At 38.9% G+C, this 17,369-nt stretch overlaps 1 protein-coding gene and 1 long non-coding RNA gene across 4 annotated transcripts; one reads left to right on the top strand and one right to left on the bottom strand.

The window, feature by feature from the left end:
- Positions 1–619: 619 nt before the first annotated feature.
- Positions 620–16,606, top strand: LOC133261765 (NXPE family member 4-like). 2 transcript variants are annotated; one of them, XM_061440372.1, is made up of 6 exons: positions 620–835; positions 1,732–1,837; positions 8,256–8,986; positions 9,510–9,571; positions 11,300–11,509; positions 14,382–16,606. In XM_061440372.1, exons 2-6 carry the CDS (start codon positions 1,742–1,744, stop codon positions 14,915–14,917), a joined length of 1,635 nt encoding a protein of 544 aa, XP_061296356.1. In that variant the 5' UTR covers positions 620–835; positions 1,732–1,741; the 3' UTR covers positions 14,918–16,606. The 2 variants fall into 2 exon arrangements, with proteins under 2 accessions (XP_061296356.1, XP_061296357.1); XM_061440373.1 differs by lacking the exons at positions 620–835; positions 1,732–1,837 and adding an exon at positions 1,866–3,822.
- LOC133261766 (uncharacterized) lies at positions 1,352–13,204 on the bottom strand. 2 transcript variants are annotated; one of them, XR_009741130.1, is made up of 3 exons: positions 11,805–13,204; positions 7,900–8,014; positions 1,352–1,635 (listed from the first exon to the last, which is right to left on the bottom strand). It is a non-coding gene; the product is annotated as an uncharacterized LOC133261766 (long non-coding RNA). The 2 variants fall into 2 exon arrangements; XR_009741129.1 differs by lacking the exon at positions 7,900–8,014.
- Positions 16,607–17,369: the final 763 nt, after the last annotated feature.

Here is a 17,369-nt window from a genome sequence, read left to right as displayed (position 1 = left end):
ACCATTTCTATTGGTTCAAGAATACAAATCCCAGGGACTTCCAGTGGCTAAGACTCTGCACTCCCAATGCAGGGGGCTCAGGCTCAGTCTTTGGCCAGTGAACTAGATCCCACCATGCAATGAAGAGTTTGCATGCCAGAACTAAAAGATCATGTGTGCTGCAACTAAGACCCAACACAGCCAGACAAGTAAATAAATATTAGATTTTAAAAAGGAATACAAATCCCAGTTGGATTCAAACCCATGACTGTAAGCTGTCACTCTGTTGGTCTGAGAGTGAGTCAATATCATTGTCTTGCCTGTGTTGTGTGTGAGGTTCTTTCAAATTTATTCAGCAAATTTTATTGAGTACCTATTCTGTACTAGATAATATACACTTGAATCCTGGCAGCTGGATCTTGATGACAAGGCTCAGATGGAGACTAACTGGTTCAGCTTCCCAGGGATGACTATTCATTCAAACTTCCAGACTCATTCACACTTTTTGTCGGATATTTATTGTACACTTACTAAGATTAGACTAAACAAGTCTAAGAACATGAAAACTGTCTCATCTAAGCATACTGAGAATTTCATTTCTCCTCCCCACCTCTGTGCAAACTGAGAACTGCAGTTGTGCTCCACATACTTCCTTAAGGTGGAGCTGGCAAATCACCTTACCTGAACGGAGAAGAGTGCTATGGATCTAAGGTCAAAGCATGCAGACTGCAATGTATACCTGTGATTTGTCTTGGCACAGAAGAGAGGTACCCCAGTAATACACCGGTGGCTTCAGAACAAAGCCTTACAACTGTAGTTCCTGTGTATGGAGTTATGCAAAGTCTTCAAACTGGAGGTATGAAAATATTTGCAAAATTGGGGAGGTGAGGGAAAGGGGCAACATTTATTCTTGGGTGCAGAAACTTCTAACCTCTGTGTTTAAACTGGGTATTAGGGTAGGAGTTGCTTCAAGGGGAGAGAAAATTTTGAGACATGGAATATTTTCAAAGGGTGGTGTTTAAGCCAGCTGATATGAAAAGACAACTTGAAATTCCAGGGCAAGGACAGAAATGAAGATGTAACCATAGGAAAACATTGAGAAAGCCTAAACATTTCTTTTTTTTTTTTTTTTTTATTCTTCTAATTTTATTTTTAAACTTTACATAATTGTATTAGTTTTGCCAAATATCAAAATGAATCCGCCACAGGTATACAGTAAACATTTCTTAACAGAGAAATCTGAATTTTAAAATACATCTTCTCAAGCTTGAGGGGTGCTAAAAAGGCTAGTAAGACAAGAAAGGGGGAACCTACTAACACCTTAGTAAAAAGGAAGCTAGAAAAAATCAAGTACTTTAAAATGGCCACAAAATAATGTGATTATCACAGTCAGTATTTATTAGGATGTTTTATGTCTGTTCTTTGTTCTTACGGGAAGAGAACAGGAAGCCTGTTAGATGACGCATAACCTGGAAACTCCCCCTGAGAATGAGCACACTTGCGTCCATCAGGTTCTTAGTTCCTCAATTTTTAGACTCCAAGGTGGGCTCCGTTCTCAGAATAGTGCTTCTCTTGAAGGTACAAGCCGATAAATAAAGGAAGCAGGGACACAGCCAGAGCAGCAGGAAGACCGAGTTTCCATTCTGGATGTAACATCTGAGGAAAAAAAGAATCAGGAGAACTTTTCAAGTATTTCTGCATTTCTTTTCTGGTGCTGTGTATTTGGGCCGGTTTTTGCATTGTGTCTTTTAGGATCCTGATCATGACAATGAAAATAGCAAATCACAAGTCACTGTTGGTATTGCTGTTTATATTAGCCTCTTGGATCACTTTTGCAGTTATCGAAAACTCCACGAAGGTAGGAATTGCTTTCTTTTTGTGTTTCACAAAACTATATTTTTACGTGACACTTCACTTGTTCTAGAAAAGTCCAAACAAGCAGACCTATAGAGTCTAGAAGGGGAGTTTTCAACTTTTAAGAACCACTTGATAATCATCATGCAATATGGGAGAGGATAATATTTGTGTGTGTGTGTGTGTGTGTGTGTGTGTGTGTGTGTGATCTACACTCACACTCTTCTTCACTTATTGCAACTGTCTCCTCCCAATGTTTAGCTTGTCTTTACACATTCTCTAAGGAAATTCTGTGGAGGAGGAAATGGCAACCCACTTCAGTATTCTTGCCTGGAAAATTCCATGAAGAGAGGAGCCTAGTGGGCTACAGTCCACCAGGTTGCAAAGAGCTGGACACAACTGAAGCTACAGGTACAAGGAACTTCTGAACAACAGAGTATTTTCAGGTGTATATAGTAAAATTTATTTGTGTTTTTCACTGTTAATGCTTTTTAAGTACTAATAAACCTTTCCCTACACCTGTGTCAAATTATTTATCTAAATATTCTACTTACAGTTTTAAAGGTTGCTTTATTTAGACACTGAACCCTGGATTTTTTTGGCTGATTCTTCTATTTCTGTATGGATAACCACTTTTTACAGCTTTTTCCATTTTGTAATCCTTTCTTTCCAAGCTGATATATCAGGTCATTTTTATTGTATATCAAAATTTTTAATAAGTACAGGTCCCTCTGTGGGTTCTTCATTCTATTCCATTGATCGATTTGCCTTCCGTGTATCAATAACGCATGGCTATAATTAAGAGCTTCATAATTAGTTTTGAAAACTTGGGGGTCAAGTTATCCTTGCTCAACCTACTTTTGAAGGTCTTCAGCCAGTCTTGGCCTTCCCTCTTACATGTTTTGGAATCAGTCTGTCAAATTTAGTGAAAAATTCTACTTAAATTATATCACATTAGCCATATAGATCAAATTGAGAAAACTGACATGTTTATATTATTATTGTGCTGTTTATCAACATGTCATCTCTCTTCACTTACATAGGTCTTCTTCAAGATCTTTCACTAAATTTTATAAGTTTTGCATTCAGGTCTTAGGCATCTTTTGTTAGATTGACACCTTGGTATGTCATAAATTTTTTTGTTGTTGCTATTGTAATGACTGTTCTTTTAAACACATTTTCTAATTGCTTGCTGCTGGAATAAAGGAATCCTACTGATTTTGCATAAGGAACAGTAGGGTCTTACTTTCTAAGATCTCAAAAGACTTATTACTTCGTAGATCCCGTATCATCTAGATCTCTCTGAGGCCAGAAAGTATGCTTCTTCTAAAGCTTGGTTTTTATTTTTGTATTAATTCTGTTCCTTCCCTTGGATGTCTTCCCTTTGCTGAACTTGATAATACCTCTCTCTCAGAGTCACTTTTATTTTTTGACCAAGCTGTTAGTTCCACAACCAGGAATTTGGAACCTGTGCCCCCTGCAGTGGAAGTACAGAGTTTTAACCACTGGACAACCAGGGAAGTCCCTCTCATGAGTTACCTTCGATGAAACTTTTTGCTAATTCTTGGTTGTGTGCATTTTTACACCTGAAGTTCTGTGGTGGCCAGTCTGGAGTGCCATTATCTGTTTCCTCCAGCATGTTTGTGGCATAAATGCTCCCTGTTCATCTAAAGTGTTGCCAGACACACTGGATCCTACTGCTCTCCCCAACTTAAATATCCACAGTTTTTATTCTCATGAGAGTATAGAATTCCCCATTCCTAGCTGCCTGACCCAGCACAGGTGGGGAAATAGGAAGGTATCAGCCTGCGTGGTTTGTCCTCTTATGGCCCTCCCCTCAACCCCTCCTACTCCAGTTACCAACCTCCACGTTGGCAATGTCCCTGGAGTGACTTCCTTCTTTACTGAAGCCTCACCCATATGCATTGGCAGCCATGGGTTCTTCCTTGATCTAATCTCATCTGCCTTTCAGTTTTCAGGAGATTGCTTGTAAGTTCTGGTCCATATAAGGTGTTTTTTCCTATTTCCCAGAATAGTTAGAAAATTGTTAAGTTTTTTTCTGCCATTTATATGATCTTATGGTGGGAAATCGAGGCTAGGAAAGAAAGGTAAAGTGTTAGTCACACAGTCGTATCTGACTCTTTACGACCCTATGGACTGTAGCCCACCAGGGTCCTCTGTCCATGGGATTCTCCAGGCAAGAATACTGGCATGGGTTACTATGTCCTTCTCCAGGGGGTCTTCCCGACCCAGGTGTTGAACCCAGTCTCTGGCATTGCAGGCATATTCTTTACCATCTGAGCCACCAGGGAAGCCCAGTTGAGGGTATAATATGTGCTTATTCCTCCACCTTAAATCCAAATTTTCCTGTTGTTTTTCTACCAAAAGAGTTTGCGCAGAGAATATTATTTTACTCTACTGAAATATTTTCCAATGAAGTTGTAGCAATTTAAAAATGTCTGGTAATGTGCTGTGATAGTTAAAAAAATGTTACTATAATAATGTTCTTCAGATCCTCTAGGTACTTAGTCATTTTTTAATTTAGTTCCTATAGCATCTACTGAGAGAGAGTTTTCTAATTTTTAATTATAATTGTGGCTTTTTCTATTTCTCCCTTTAGTTCTGACAGTTTTTCTTTCACATACAAATACATGTATAGGTAGGCATATACACATTTAAAGTTGTTATGTTTTCAGACAAATTGACCCTCTTATCACTAGGATGTCCATCTTTATGTCTGGTGATACTCTTTGCCTTGAAGTCTACTTTAACATTAATATCAGCTTTTTTATGCTTCAATGATATACTGTTTTTTTAATTCATTCACTTTCAACCTGCTGCTGCTGCTGCTGCTGGTAAATCGTTTCAGTCATGTCCGACTCTGTGCAACCCCATAGATGGCAGCCCACCAGGCTCCCCCATCCCTGGGATTCTCCAGGAAAGAACACTGGAGTGGGTTGCCATTTCCTTCTCCAATGCATGAAGTGAGAAGTGAAAGTGAAGTCACTCAGTCGTGTCTGACTTTTTAGCGACCCCATGAACTGACTGCAGCCCACCAGGCTCCTCTGTCTATGGGATTTTCCAGGCAAGAGTACTGGAATGGGGTGCCATTGCCTTCTCCGCACTTTCAACCGATAGGTTTCTTAATACTTAACCTACATTCCTCATAGATAGCAAGTAGTTGGGTCTTGCTGTTTTATGTCTGCATTAAAAAAAAAAAAGTTAACACTCCACTTATTAGAAATCATTCTAGTAAAACTTTTTTTCTAGAATGTATTACTAGTCACATAGCTGGAAATATAATAGCTTCATCATTTTATAAATGAATTATCTCAAATACTGAAACATTGATCACAAATTTACTAAACAAAAATTCTTCCAAAATTTGATAATACCATAAATTTTAATGCCAAACTATAATTTTTAACACCAAAATATTTTAAATATTTCAAAATACTAAAATACATACAAATGAATGCATTGACAACAAAACATGATTTTATGCATACATACTATCTTTTAAAAATCTGCAAACTCTACTATTCCAAAGCAGTATGACTATCTCTGCCCTTTAATGAAGTGTTTAGTATACTTACTTTTAATGAAATGATTAACATGAGTGGATTTAGGTCCACCATTTTGCTATTTATTTTCTGTTTGGCCATTCTGATTTTTATTGCTCTGTTCCCCATTTCCTTCCTTCCTTTGGATTGATTTTTTTTTTAGTATTTCCTTTTAGTTTCTCTGTTATTTTTATAACTCTAAGTTTTTTTTTTAATGGTTTCTCTAGAGATTACAATGCATATTCTTAAGTTTTAGAGTTAATATTGTGCTACTTCACATAATCTGTAATAAATTTTTAATAATTTATTCCCACTTACTCCCCAACTCATTTATTCTATAGTTGTTATAATATTACAAAATTGTAGTTTTTAAATAATTATATGCATTTTAAAGAAATTAGAGGATAAACACATAGTATTTTATGTTAACCCATGTATTTACCATTTCTGGGGCTTTTCATTCCTTCCTGAAGACCTATGTGTCACTTTTGGTACACTTTGACTTCAGGGTGAAGAAACTCAGTTGGCACTTTTTTATTACACAAATTCAGCATAGCTCCTTCTTTCACATTTCAATTCTCCTCTGGCATCTGTCAGTTTGTGGTCACTCTCCAGTGCTTTTAAAACAGATTTGCAGGGAGGAGGGGAGTGTCTAGAATTTATCATTGTTATCTACAGGAAGGTTAGTCCAATACAAGCTACTCTGCCTTTATTAGAAATTCAGAGGTATTACTGTGATTCACTGAGTTCCCAGAAATAATTATTAGTAAATGCAGTGAACATTGTTAAAGGTCTTATTATATGCTATAGACCTGTTTTCCTCGGAGAAGGCGATGGCACCCCACTCCAGTACTCTTGCCTGGAAAATCCCATGGATGGAGGAGCCTGGTGGGCTGCAGTCCATGGAGTCGCTAAGAGTCAGACACGACAGAGCGACTTCATTTTCACTTTTCACTTTCATGCATTGGAGAAGGAAATGGCAACCTACTCCAGTGTTCTTGCCTGGAGAATCACAGGGATGGGTGGGCTGCCGTCTCTGGGGTAGCACAGAGTCGGACACGACTGAAGCGACTTAGCAGCAGCAGTAGCAGCAGACCTGTTTTCCAGACATGTGGTGCCAATTTGCACCTAAACCAGCAGTGAAAGAGAATTCTAGCCTTGTTGCATACTTGCAATACTGGGCAGCTCATATGTATGTAGGCATGTGTGTGTATATATATATATATATACACACACATTTATATATATATAATTTTTTCATTTATTTAGTGGGCTGTGCTGGGTCTTAGTTGCAGAATGTGAGATCTTTTAGTTGCAGAATGTGAACTCCTTAGTTATGGCATGTGGGATCTAGTTCCCGGACCAGGGATCGAACCCAGGCCCCTTGCATTGGGAGCATGGAATCTTAGCAAGTAGACCACCAGAGAAGTCCCTGGGTAGCTCATTTATAGAGATATTTGCCAGGGATTAAAATTTGACTCTGTTGTTGACTAGCTGTGCACGTTTGGCTAACTTTCTTAACTTTGAGGTGAACCAGTTTCATCATCTGAAAATTGTGTCATAAAAATAAATACCTTATATATTATTGTGAGGATTAATGAGCTAACATATGAAAAGCATTTAGAATGGTACCTAGCATATCCTGGTTGCTAAAACCATCTCTGTAATTTGACAAATAAAAAATGTTTTTATTTTTAAAAAATCAGAACATGTCAAATAATAAAAAGTAAAAATGTTAACCACAGTAACCCAGTCCAACACAAGATACTCTGCCTTTATTGGAAATTCAGAGCTATTACTGGGAAGTTATACCAAAAGTGTCCTTTACAGAATTATAAGTAACAGAGAAAAGCTGAATACAAAAATATCTAAAAATATAGGAATAGGTAAAATATTAAACTATATCCATAGGCTGGAATATTATTTGGACATAAGGTGGAAAGTTTTTAATGACACTATTTTTAATCAAAATTAATTGGTAAATATTCAGTGTGTTCACAATCCCGTGAAATGGTTACACAGGATAAGAGAAAAACCACCAAAATTGTTAAGAGTGGTTGCTGTAATCATGACTGATTTTTATTTTCTATAGAGTTATGGCATTCTCTCACTTTTAATAATGTCAGTGTTATTTTACGATTAGAAAATAAATATAGAAAGTAGCCCATGTCTCTTATGTCCTGTTAGCTAAAACAGTAATCTGAGAATTACTAGTAAATACCACAGACTGTTTAATCAAACTGTAAAAATTGAAATAGAAAAAATAGATAATTGTATATTACATAAAATCTCCATGCTTCTTGAAAATTTTCTTAAAGATTTATTTAAATGACTGAACTCTAATTTTAAGATAAAAATAATAGAACAATAAACATCTGTTCTCTGCTATGCAGTTAAAAAGCATTTTCTCATTTGGTCTTCACAATTGCCCAATGAAAGTATATTTTATGATCACCACTTTAAGAAAGAAGATCCTAGGGTTCTTTGCAGTAGAGTGGCTCACCCAAAATAGATTAGCCAGTGATGGGAATTCCCTGGCAGTCCAGTGGTTAAGACTTGGTGCTTTCACTGCCAAAAGCCCAGGAGTCCAATCCCAGGTTGGGGAACAATCTCCCAAGCTGCATGGTATAACAAAACAACGAAATAGATTAGCCAGTGAAAAGCGAAGTTCCACCACCGATTTAAGGAAAATAATTTTTCCTATGAAACATGGATGATAATGTAATCTCAATATCATTTTATTTTTAATTTTTCTACCACTCATCATTTGATAAAAGAGACGTTGACTAACCTACCCTAATTATCACATTAAATAGGCACACTTTTCTGAGTTCTCTATTGTATTCCTTGTCATTTCAGTTATGGACTGCACTCAGGTTGCCCTTTTCCCTCCATCACTGGAATTTCGTCATGAAAACACAACCTGAACCACCACCGAATCCAATAGTTTCACCAACAGAGACTGCCCTGAGGATAAAGAGGATCATGGAGAAGCTAGACCAGCTGGTCCCACCCAGACCCTTCACCAACGTGAGCTCCACCACCAGCGCCACACACAGCAGAGCCACCGTCCTCAGCCCTCGGGACACGTACTGCAGGGGGGACCGGCTGGACGTCCTGCTGGAGATGAGGGACCACCTGGGACGCAGGAAGGAATATGGCGGGGATTTCCTCAGGGCCAGGATGTCCTCCCCAGCCCTGAAGGCGGGTGCTTCAGGAAAGGTGACAGACTTCAACAATGGCACCTACCTTGTGAGCTTCATGCTGTTCTGGGAGGGCCAGGTGTCCCTGTCCGTCCTGCTCATCCACCCCAGTGAAGGGGTGTCGGCTCTCTGGAGGGCCAGGAACCAAGGCTACGACAGGGTGATCTTCACAGGCCAGTTTAACAGAGGCACCTCCCAAGTCAATACTGACTGTGCCCTGGCTTTAAATTCAAGTGCTGAACTGTGTGAATACCTGGATACCCGAGACCAAGAAGCCTTCTACTGCGTGAAGCCTCCGAACGTTCCCTGTGCCGCACTCACCCACATGCATTCCAAAAACAAGGATGTATCTTATCTTAGCAAACAAGAAAGAAGCCTCTTTGAGAGGTAAATAATTATTTCTGGAGACTATCTGGGTATATACAGTAATGATTTGGTCTATATGTTGATCCAAAGGAAATAGCTATTAATTAATTGTGTATTAATATATCAACTTTGGGACTCTATGAAGAGCCATTTTAGAAAAGATATACGAATTCATCTGGGGACAGTGCCCACTCTCTAGTCATCCCTAAATATTTTGAATATCTAACCCTTACCATTGAAACAAACAAACAAAAATATGACTAGAATAAAATTAAAAGAGAAGGAGAAATATACATGTGTGAATATGCCTAGGTGCTAATATATTCTTTCTGAATCTCAAAAAATTACCTTGTACACTTTCTGGGGATCTGTACTCCCGGAATTAATAGGCCAAGAAATGGAAATTTAATAAATAGTCTGGAACTGTGGCCAAAGTAGTCAGTTATTATCATAAGAAATAACTGGAACAATGGGTAATGTGACTTCTTATGTTTCCTGATCTTGGAGCCACTTGCCAATTAATTTTTATATTTGTCTCTTTAAGGTCAAATGTGGCTGTAGAGATGATGGCAAAGTTCAATGCCATTACTGTCTCCAAATGTCACTGTAAGTCCTCCCTTTGTGTGACTGATGGCTGGGGCTTCCCAGGTGGCTCAGCAGTAAAGAATCCACCTGCCAATGCAGGAGACATGGGTTCAATCCCTGGGTCAGGAGATCCTCTGGAGTAGGAAATGGCAACCCACTCCAGTATTCTTTCCCGGAGAATTCCATGAACAGAGGAACCGGGTGGCCTACAGTCCACGGGGTTGCAAAGAGACGGACACACCTGTGCGATTGAGCACACACACACGTAGCACTCATCCCATTTAAAGGCTTTTTCCTTCCTCAGAACTTGTTCACTACTACCAATCATATGTTACTCTGCTCAGCAGGCTTGTCTGTGGTGGGCCAAGACACCAATTACCTAAGTGAATAAATGACTGGAATCCTAAACCTGATTTATAACCCTCATCATCAATCTCATCATTATCTATCAGGCAGCAGATTACTTGCCCATCAGACGCAACAACATTCAAATGTCAAAACTCTCTCCCAGGTTGCACCTAGGTCTTACCTCCCCAACCACCACCATTAGCACTTCCCTCATCACTACAGCACAATAATCACCATCTAGAGATTTCTAACCCACGATCTATAATTCAGTTCATTCCAATTTCCCCCTCTTTGTCTTTGCCACCTTTCAAACCATTTGAACATATAAAATAGCACTTCCACACTTTTATTAATTTCTCTTCAATTTCTTTGGCTCAAAGTGTTAGTTGCTCAGTTGAGTCCAACTTTTTGCAACCCCATGGGCTGTAGCCCACCAGGTTCCTCTGTCCTTAGAATTCCCCAGGCAAGGATGCTAGAGTGGGTTCCTATTTCCTGCTCTAGGAGATCTTCCTGACCCAGGGATCAAACTCGGGTCTCCTGTACTTCAGGCGGATTCTTTTACGATCTAGCCACTAGGGAACATATTAGGAAATCCCTATAGAAAATGATTTAATGTAGGAACTTTTGTGTCCCTTTAAGTTCAGTATCAACAGCTTGCTAATGGCTACTAAATTCATTGATGCTGAAGTGTGTTTATGTATCTACAGATGGAAATGGCATTTTTCACCCAGGATACACAAAGATACTTATGGTAATTATTAAAATATTAAACCACTTCCTTTGGGTGGTGAATAATCACACCCCCAAGACTGCCAAGGATAAACACCTCAGTCCATCATATTCTCAGATCCTTCAGAAACCTGTGACTAATGGTCAATACCCAGCCTATCCCGGATTCCCATGAGTCTGCTCCAGCCTACAGCTATATCCATGTGGACTGGCCAGGACTCAAACCAAATTAATTGTTATTTTTTTTATATCTCCTTGCACTTAAAGATTAACAGTTTGATGGTGGCATTTAAGACACTGTGACAGTGTGTGATAAACTCTGAGGTAAATTTGGCTAAATGACAAGATAATTGAGTTTTCACTACCAAGTAAGAATTGATGTCTTTTCTTTCATAAGAAGGCAAACAAATACTTAAATTTTACCCAGAAGGCCTTTTTCTCTGGGAGAAAACATGTTATCTATAATGAACATTAATGAGTATCACTTATAAAATTCTTATCAGAGAAAATTTTTTTCTGAAAACTATTCCATTAAGAGAATGATGCTTCAATAAGGTTTTTCCTCCACCTTCACACTCTATTAAAAGGATACCTAAAAAAGAAAGTTGGCTCTTATTAAATACTCATGGATAAAGTGATGCTTTAAAAGACCCTATCTTGTTGATTCTTTAGCAGAAAAGACAGTTCCAGTGAAAAGGCAATGCAAGTTTGGCATGGCATCCACAATTCCCAGTGGACATGTCTGGAAAGACACGTGGAATCCTGTCTCCTGTAGTTTGGCTGCAATCGAAATGAAAGAATGCTTGAGAGGAAAATTTATATATCTACTGGGAGATTCCACGATCCGCCAGTGGATGGAATACTTCAAAAGCAGTATCAACAGTATGTCTCTGTCTGAGCTTTTACTCACATCCCTTTCAGAAACTTCTTTTTCATTTCAAGGGGAGAAAGGAATATGGGGAATGCCTCTTTCATATTTCTTAATCACAGCACACCAACACTTTTCACAAGGTATTATCTTCTCTTTAAAAGAATACATTTATTGACTAGAAGGGAGCCAGGATAGAAAAACGTTTACTCCGTTCCTATTTCTGCAGAATTCACACTTCAGTATTTACCCAGGATACTCAGAAAATAACGCACAAAGCTGACAATAAGAAGATAGTTTACTACCTACCTTCTACAGAAGGCATGATGCTTATGGGTGTGGCTTCTACATCCAAATGTCCTGGGATCTAAATAGGGCCTCTACTGTCCTATCTGATAGCCTTGGGCAGGTCACATCACTAGGAGTTTGTCCTTAGTTTCCTCATCTGTAAAATGGAGATGAAAACAGTACCCATCTGGTAAAAATGAAGTACTATACACAACGTATTTAGAATACTGCTGGCTACATAGTTAGCTCTCTTTGGTGTGAGCCATCATCAAGATTACTCTTTCGTAGAAGGACAGATGCTACAGTTGAGGTAATAGCTTCATATCAGGTAGGCATAATGGTTAAACGCAGGGGCTTTGGAGCTTAACAAACCTAGACTATGACCTTGGGCATACAGCTTATTTTCCACATCAGTGAACTAAAAATAACAACAGCATCTGGTGATGGTTATGAAGATTAAATGAAGTAATGGTTATAAAATATTTAACACGTAGTGAGACACATAGCAAGGCACTTACTAAGTGCCCAGAAAACAATAGCTATTGCCTTATTATCATTGGTTCATATTAGAATTGGGGCTAGAACCCATTTGCTAGAAGCCTAGTCCAGTTGCTCCTTTAACTAAGCAAAGAATGCATCAAAAATAACTCAGAATCCACTAGTAGATCTTAGCACTGTTATCTGGAAAACTGCCACTGCCAGCCCTCTGTATTCTGGGCCCTAGCTCTTACCACTGGGGACAGTGCAGCTTTAGTGTGACTCCCCACTGGCCTTCCTAACATGAGGCCGCTCTTGTGATCTCCAACTTAGAGAGTAAGCTGATTCACCCAGTAAAAAGGGAACATCAGTAGGACCTTGAACCCCCTGCAACACAAGGGGAGAGTTTTTTCTTTTTTCTTTTTATTGGAGAATACCAGCTTTACAATATTGTGTTACTTTCTGCTGTGCAGCAAAGTGAATCAGCTATGTATGTATCCCATCTTTTTTGGATTTCCTTCCCACTTAGTCCACCACACAGCACTGCGTTTGTAGGAACTATAAGATAGTTCCCTGTGCTATACAGTAGGTTCTCATTAGTTATCTGTTTTACACATCTCAGTGTATATATGTCAATTCCAGTCTCAAAGGAAAGAGGTTTAAGTTGTGACCCCTGGTAAATGACTACTCTCCTCCAGATCTCAGTTTCCTCATCTATAAAATTTAGGATCTAGTGACAACTTCTAGCACCACATTCTGCAATGGTGGGGTCAGGGTGGGCTCTTAGTTTTTGACAGTATTCAATTATTGACTTACCTACTTTCTTGACTGACCTTTGAAGCTGTAATAACAAAACATCTGTTACATGTATTGTCAAAAGTTAAATTGTGTGGTCATTGTGTGCTTTAGAAAATGAAATTGAAATATGCTAGAAACAGAATGAAGAAAAAATTCTGCCATTTTCTTCCACCCAACCCTCCAGCATCACCATTTTCAAACCTCACTGGGTTAAGACTTTAAGTGTAGCCCTTTACTTCTAAGTTGGTACATGTCACATAGCATTAATAATCATTTCCCACACATTTTCCTCAGATGTTCTAGCTATGAAGAAACTGGCCTTGATAGTCTAATTAATATAGTGAAAAATAAAGTGATGTCATTTTCTTCCATTCATATTGTACTTTTAAAAAGGTTTAAGACTGGGTAGATTATTTCATAAGAATTAGGAGAAATTTCAAGTTTAAGGTACAAAGTCTGTTACTCACTAGTTTTGTAATCTTGGCAGGTCATTTCATCTCTTGGTTTTCTTTTCCAGAAGATGGCAATTATATACATAGGGTTTCTCTGGTAGCTCAGTTGGTAAAGAATCTGCCTGCAATGCAGGAGACCCAGGTTTGATCCCTGGATGGGGAATATCCCCTGGAAAAGGAAATGGCAATCCATTCTTGCCTGGAAAATCCCATGGACAGAGCAGTCTGGCAGGCTACAGTTCATGGGGTAGCCAAGAGTCGGACAGGACTTGCCAACTAAATCACCACCACCATGCATATATATATGGTGCTTTGAAGTAAATAAATATATCGGTCCTAATAAATGTTTTGTAAACTGTTAAGTCCTTCATGAATGAATAGCAATAATATTAATATAGATGATGTATTCAGTACCACTTCGTGCATATGTAAAAGAAACACAGAAGTATAGAATACAATTCCAGTCTTACGTGAACTTACAAAGGACTTGGGGAAGTAGATTTACTTGTATTTTGAAATTTATAGACATCAGCTGGCACCTTTCTCTATTTTCAAAGGAGCTTAGTCTATAGCTAACAAAGTGTCAAAACTAATACCCATGAAAGTGACTCCATCAACCTCCAGTGAAGTGACGTCGATGCTCGCTATCGGCAGTCCATTTGGTTCTACATGGCTCTACAGAGGGACAGATATAATTTACTTGCATAACACTTTTTGTCGCTCAATAATTTTCAAACTGGTCTCTCATTTAAACCTATAATAAATTAGTCAGGATTAACATTCAATTATAAACATCAAAAATTTTCTCCTATTTTTATGAACTTTGTAACTTTATTCTCCTTTCATTTTGGGATTTCCTGTTTGTCATCAGCCCTGAAGTCAGTGGATCTGCACGAATCTGGAAAACTTCAAAAGCAACTTGCTGTGGACTTGAACGAGAATATCAATATCCAGTGGCAAAGACATAGTTACCCCTTGATTGGATCATTGACCTACTCAGTCAAAGAGATTGAATACATCGCCCAGGTTATTGACAGAATTGGAGGAGAAAAAAATACTATCATTGTTATTTCTCTGGGCCAACACTTCAGACCCTTTCCCATTGACGTTTTTATCCGAAGGGCCCTCAACATCCATGATGCAGTTCAACGCCTTCTTCTGAGAAGCCCAGAGACTGTGGTTATCATCAAGGCAGAAAACATCAGGGAGATGAATGTGGATGTGGAGAGATTTAGTGACTTTCATGGTTATATCCAGTATCTTGCCTTGAAGGATATTTTCCAGGATCTCAATGTGGGCATTCTTGATGCTTGGGATATAACAATTGCATATGGTACAAATAACGTCCACCCACCCCAGTCTGTAGTCAGAAATCAGATTAATATATTGTTAAACTTTATTTGCTAGATAACACATATCTCTGAAATTTATTCAGTTAATTAAAAACATCTATTAAGTGTTTGCTATCATGCCAGATGCTGTTGGCTCTGAACTCTCAATTAGCAAGAGAAAATCTGCACTATGGCTGATTTATTAACCGGCAATTCAGCCAAATCTGTTATTTCTAATTTGAGCTCCTACTTACAAATAAACACAAAAACACTTATGAAAAGGAGCTACCCTTCTTGATTAGAGTCAGGCCACTTTTCACAAACAGGAAGTCTTTACACCTAATGGTTAAAAGCTCTCTCTGATTAATGGAAATTCACAGCAACAAAGTCATTATAAGATAAATATTTGGAGAAAGCAGTCTCATTTCCTTATCCCTCATAGCTCAGTTGGTAAAGAATCTGTCTGCAGTGCAGGAGACCCAGGTACAATTCCTGAGTCAGGAAGATTCCCCTGGAGAAGGAAATGGCAACCCACTCCAGTATTCTTGCCTGGAAAATCCCATGGACAGAGAAGCCTGGCAGGTTACAGTCCATGGGGTCACAAGAGTTGAACACAACTTGGCAACTAAACCACCACCATCACCAAAACAAGTTCAAGATGGTTTCTGGGACTTCCTTGGCAGTCCAGTGGTTAAGGCTCTGCATTTCCAATGAAGGGGACATGGGTTCAGTTCCTGGTTGGGGAACTAAGATCCCACAAGCTGTGAGGCATGGCAAAAAAAAAAAAAAAAAGAATGACTTCCAAGTAGAAGGGTGATTTCTTTGGTGGCTTAGTAGTAAAGAATACACCTGCCAACGCAGGAGACACTGGAGACACGGTTCAAGCCCTGGGTCAGGAAGATCCCCTGGAGAAGGAGATGACAACTTCTCCAATATTCTTGCCTGGGAAATCCCATAGAAAGAGAAGTCTGGCAGGCTACAGTCTATGGTGTCAAAAAGGAGTCGGACAGAACTTAGTGACTAAATAACAATGAGCAGAAGAGCAGTCTTATGAGGCCATGTTCCAGAGGAACAGAGGAACTGCACATTTTGAAGTAAAGTCTCTGACTTTTCTCTCCCTAGAAGGACTCCCCTGCTAGGAATTAATCTATCCTATAGAATCTATCCTTCAGAAATATAGGATAAAACAGTCAAAGGCACAGTGCTCTAGGATTCAGGGAACTGGGCTTCAGTCCTTTCGTTGACATTACGTTTATAACTTTGGGTAAGTCACTTCAGCTCTCTGGGCTCAGTTTCTCAAATGAAGGGGTTACTGTGAGATTTGTGATTTTCAAACCTTGCTCTGTACTTAGTTGCTTAGAGTTGCTTAGTTGCTCTGTACTTAGAGCTCTGGGTTCCATAGGTGGTCTTCAGGTGCTAGCTGGAAGGACAGGTGTTAGGAGAAGTGCTTGGTGAGCAGGGTACCAGTTTTTCCAAGCCACTTCAGTTGGAGCATCAGCCATTTTTATCAAGCTCTGTATTGGGCTTCTGGGTGGCCTTTGATTTGAAAAAAAGTTTCACTGCTTAAAATATGTTAGGAAATCATTATGGAGAGAATCAACACTGACTTCTCTAATCTATACATATAGGTTACTATTTCAATCACTCTCGCTTGCATTTTAATAGGCCTTCCCAAAATTTGACCCAAAAAGAATGATATTGAATTCAGCTGAATAGAACTCAGAGAATTTCAGTTGAATATGGCAATAAAATTATTACAAAGCAACTTGGTATTATATTCTTTCTTAATTTTTCCCTCTTAACCATGCCCCAGCCATCACTAGGCCCCTGACCTACTCTTGCTGCATCTAGGAAAAGACAATTATAATAGGAACATCTTAAATCCATTTATTCAGTTTCCTCCAGGAAAGGGATAATAATTTTTTTACTTGTTTGTCCATGAGCCACAATTCACAGTTCAATGCACAGTAAACAGATGGTCAGAAATATTAAGTCTCTTATCATGTGCCAGGAACTATTCCAATCTTTAGGGATACACTAGCCAAAAGGCATGTGAATTCTCTGATATCAAAGAATCCTTATTGTAATAAAGGAAAAGATAAACAAAAAAAAGATATAAAAAAATCCATAATACCATAGTAGTATGAACAAAGTATATGGTATACTACAAAGTAGTATAACAAAATATATAACAGGGCAATATGACAGAGAGTGACAGCATGCTGGTGATGGAGATGACTAGTTAGAGCAGTTAGAAGAGGGAAGTCAGAGGAGAAGGCATTTCAAAATACTGGAAAGGTGGCATCCATGAGACAAAGTGGAAACAGTGATCTTTAAGAAAGAATGGCTAGTGCCAAACCCTTGAAACATGATAGACCTTGGCTTATTAGAAGACCATTATGTCTGGAGTATTGTCAGTGGAGGGAAAAGAAGTTAGAGAGGAAGGCACAGGCCAGGTCACATGTGGCCTCTGTAGCCTATGGCAAGGGGTTCGAATTCTATCCTAATTACAATGGGCTTCCTGGGTG

This window comes from Bos javanicus, chromosome 15 (assembly GCF_032452875.1).
Source record: "Bos javanicus breed banteng chromosome 15, ARS-OSU_banteng_1.0, whole genome shotgun sequence".
Taxonomy (NCBI): domain Eukaryota; kingdom Metazoa; phylum Chordata; class Mammalia; order Artiodactyla; family Bovidae; genus Bos; species Bos javanicus.
The sequence above is the reverse complement of the archived record's forward strand: the minus strand, read 5'-3'. Positions and strand labels throughout refer to the sequence as shown.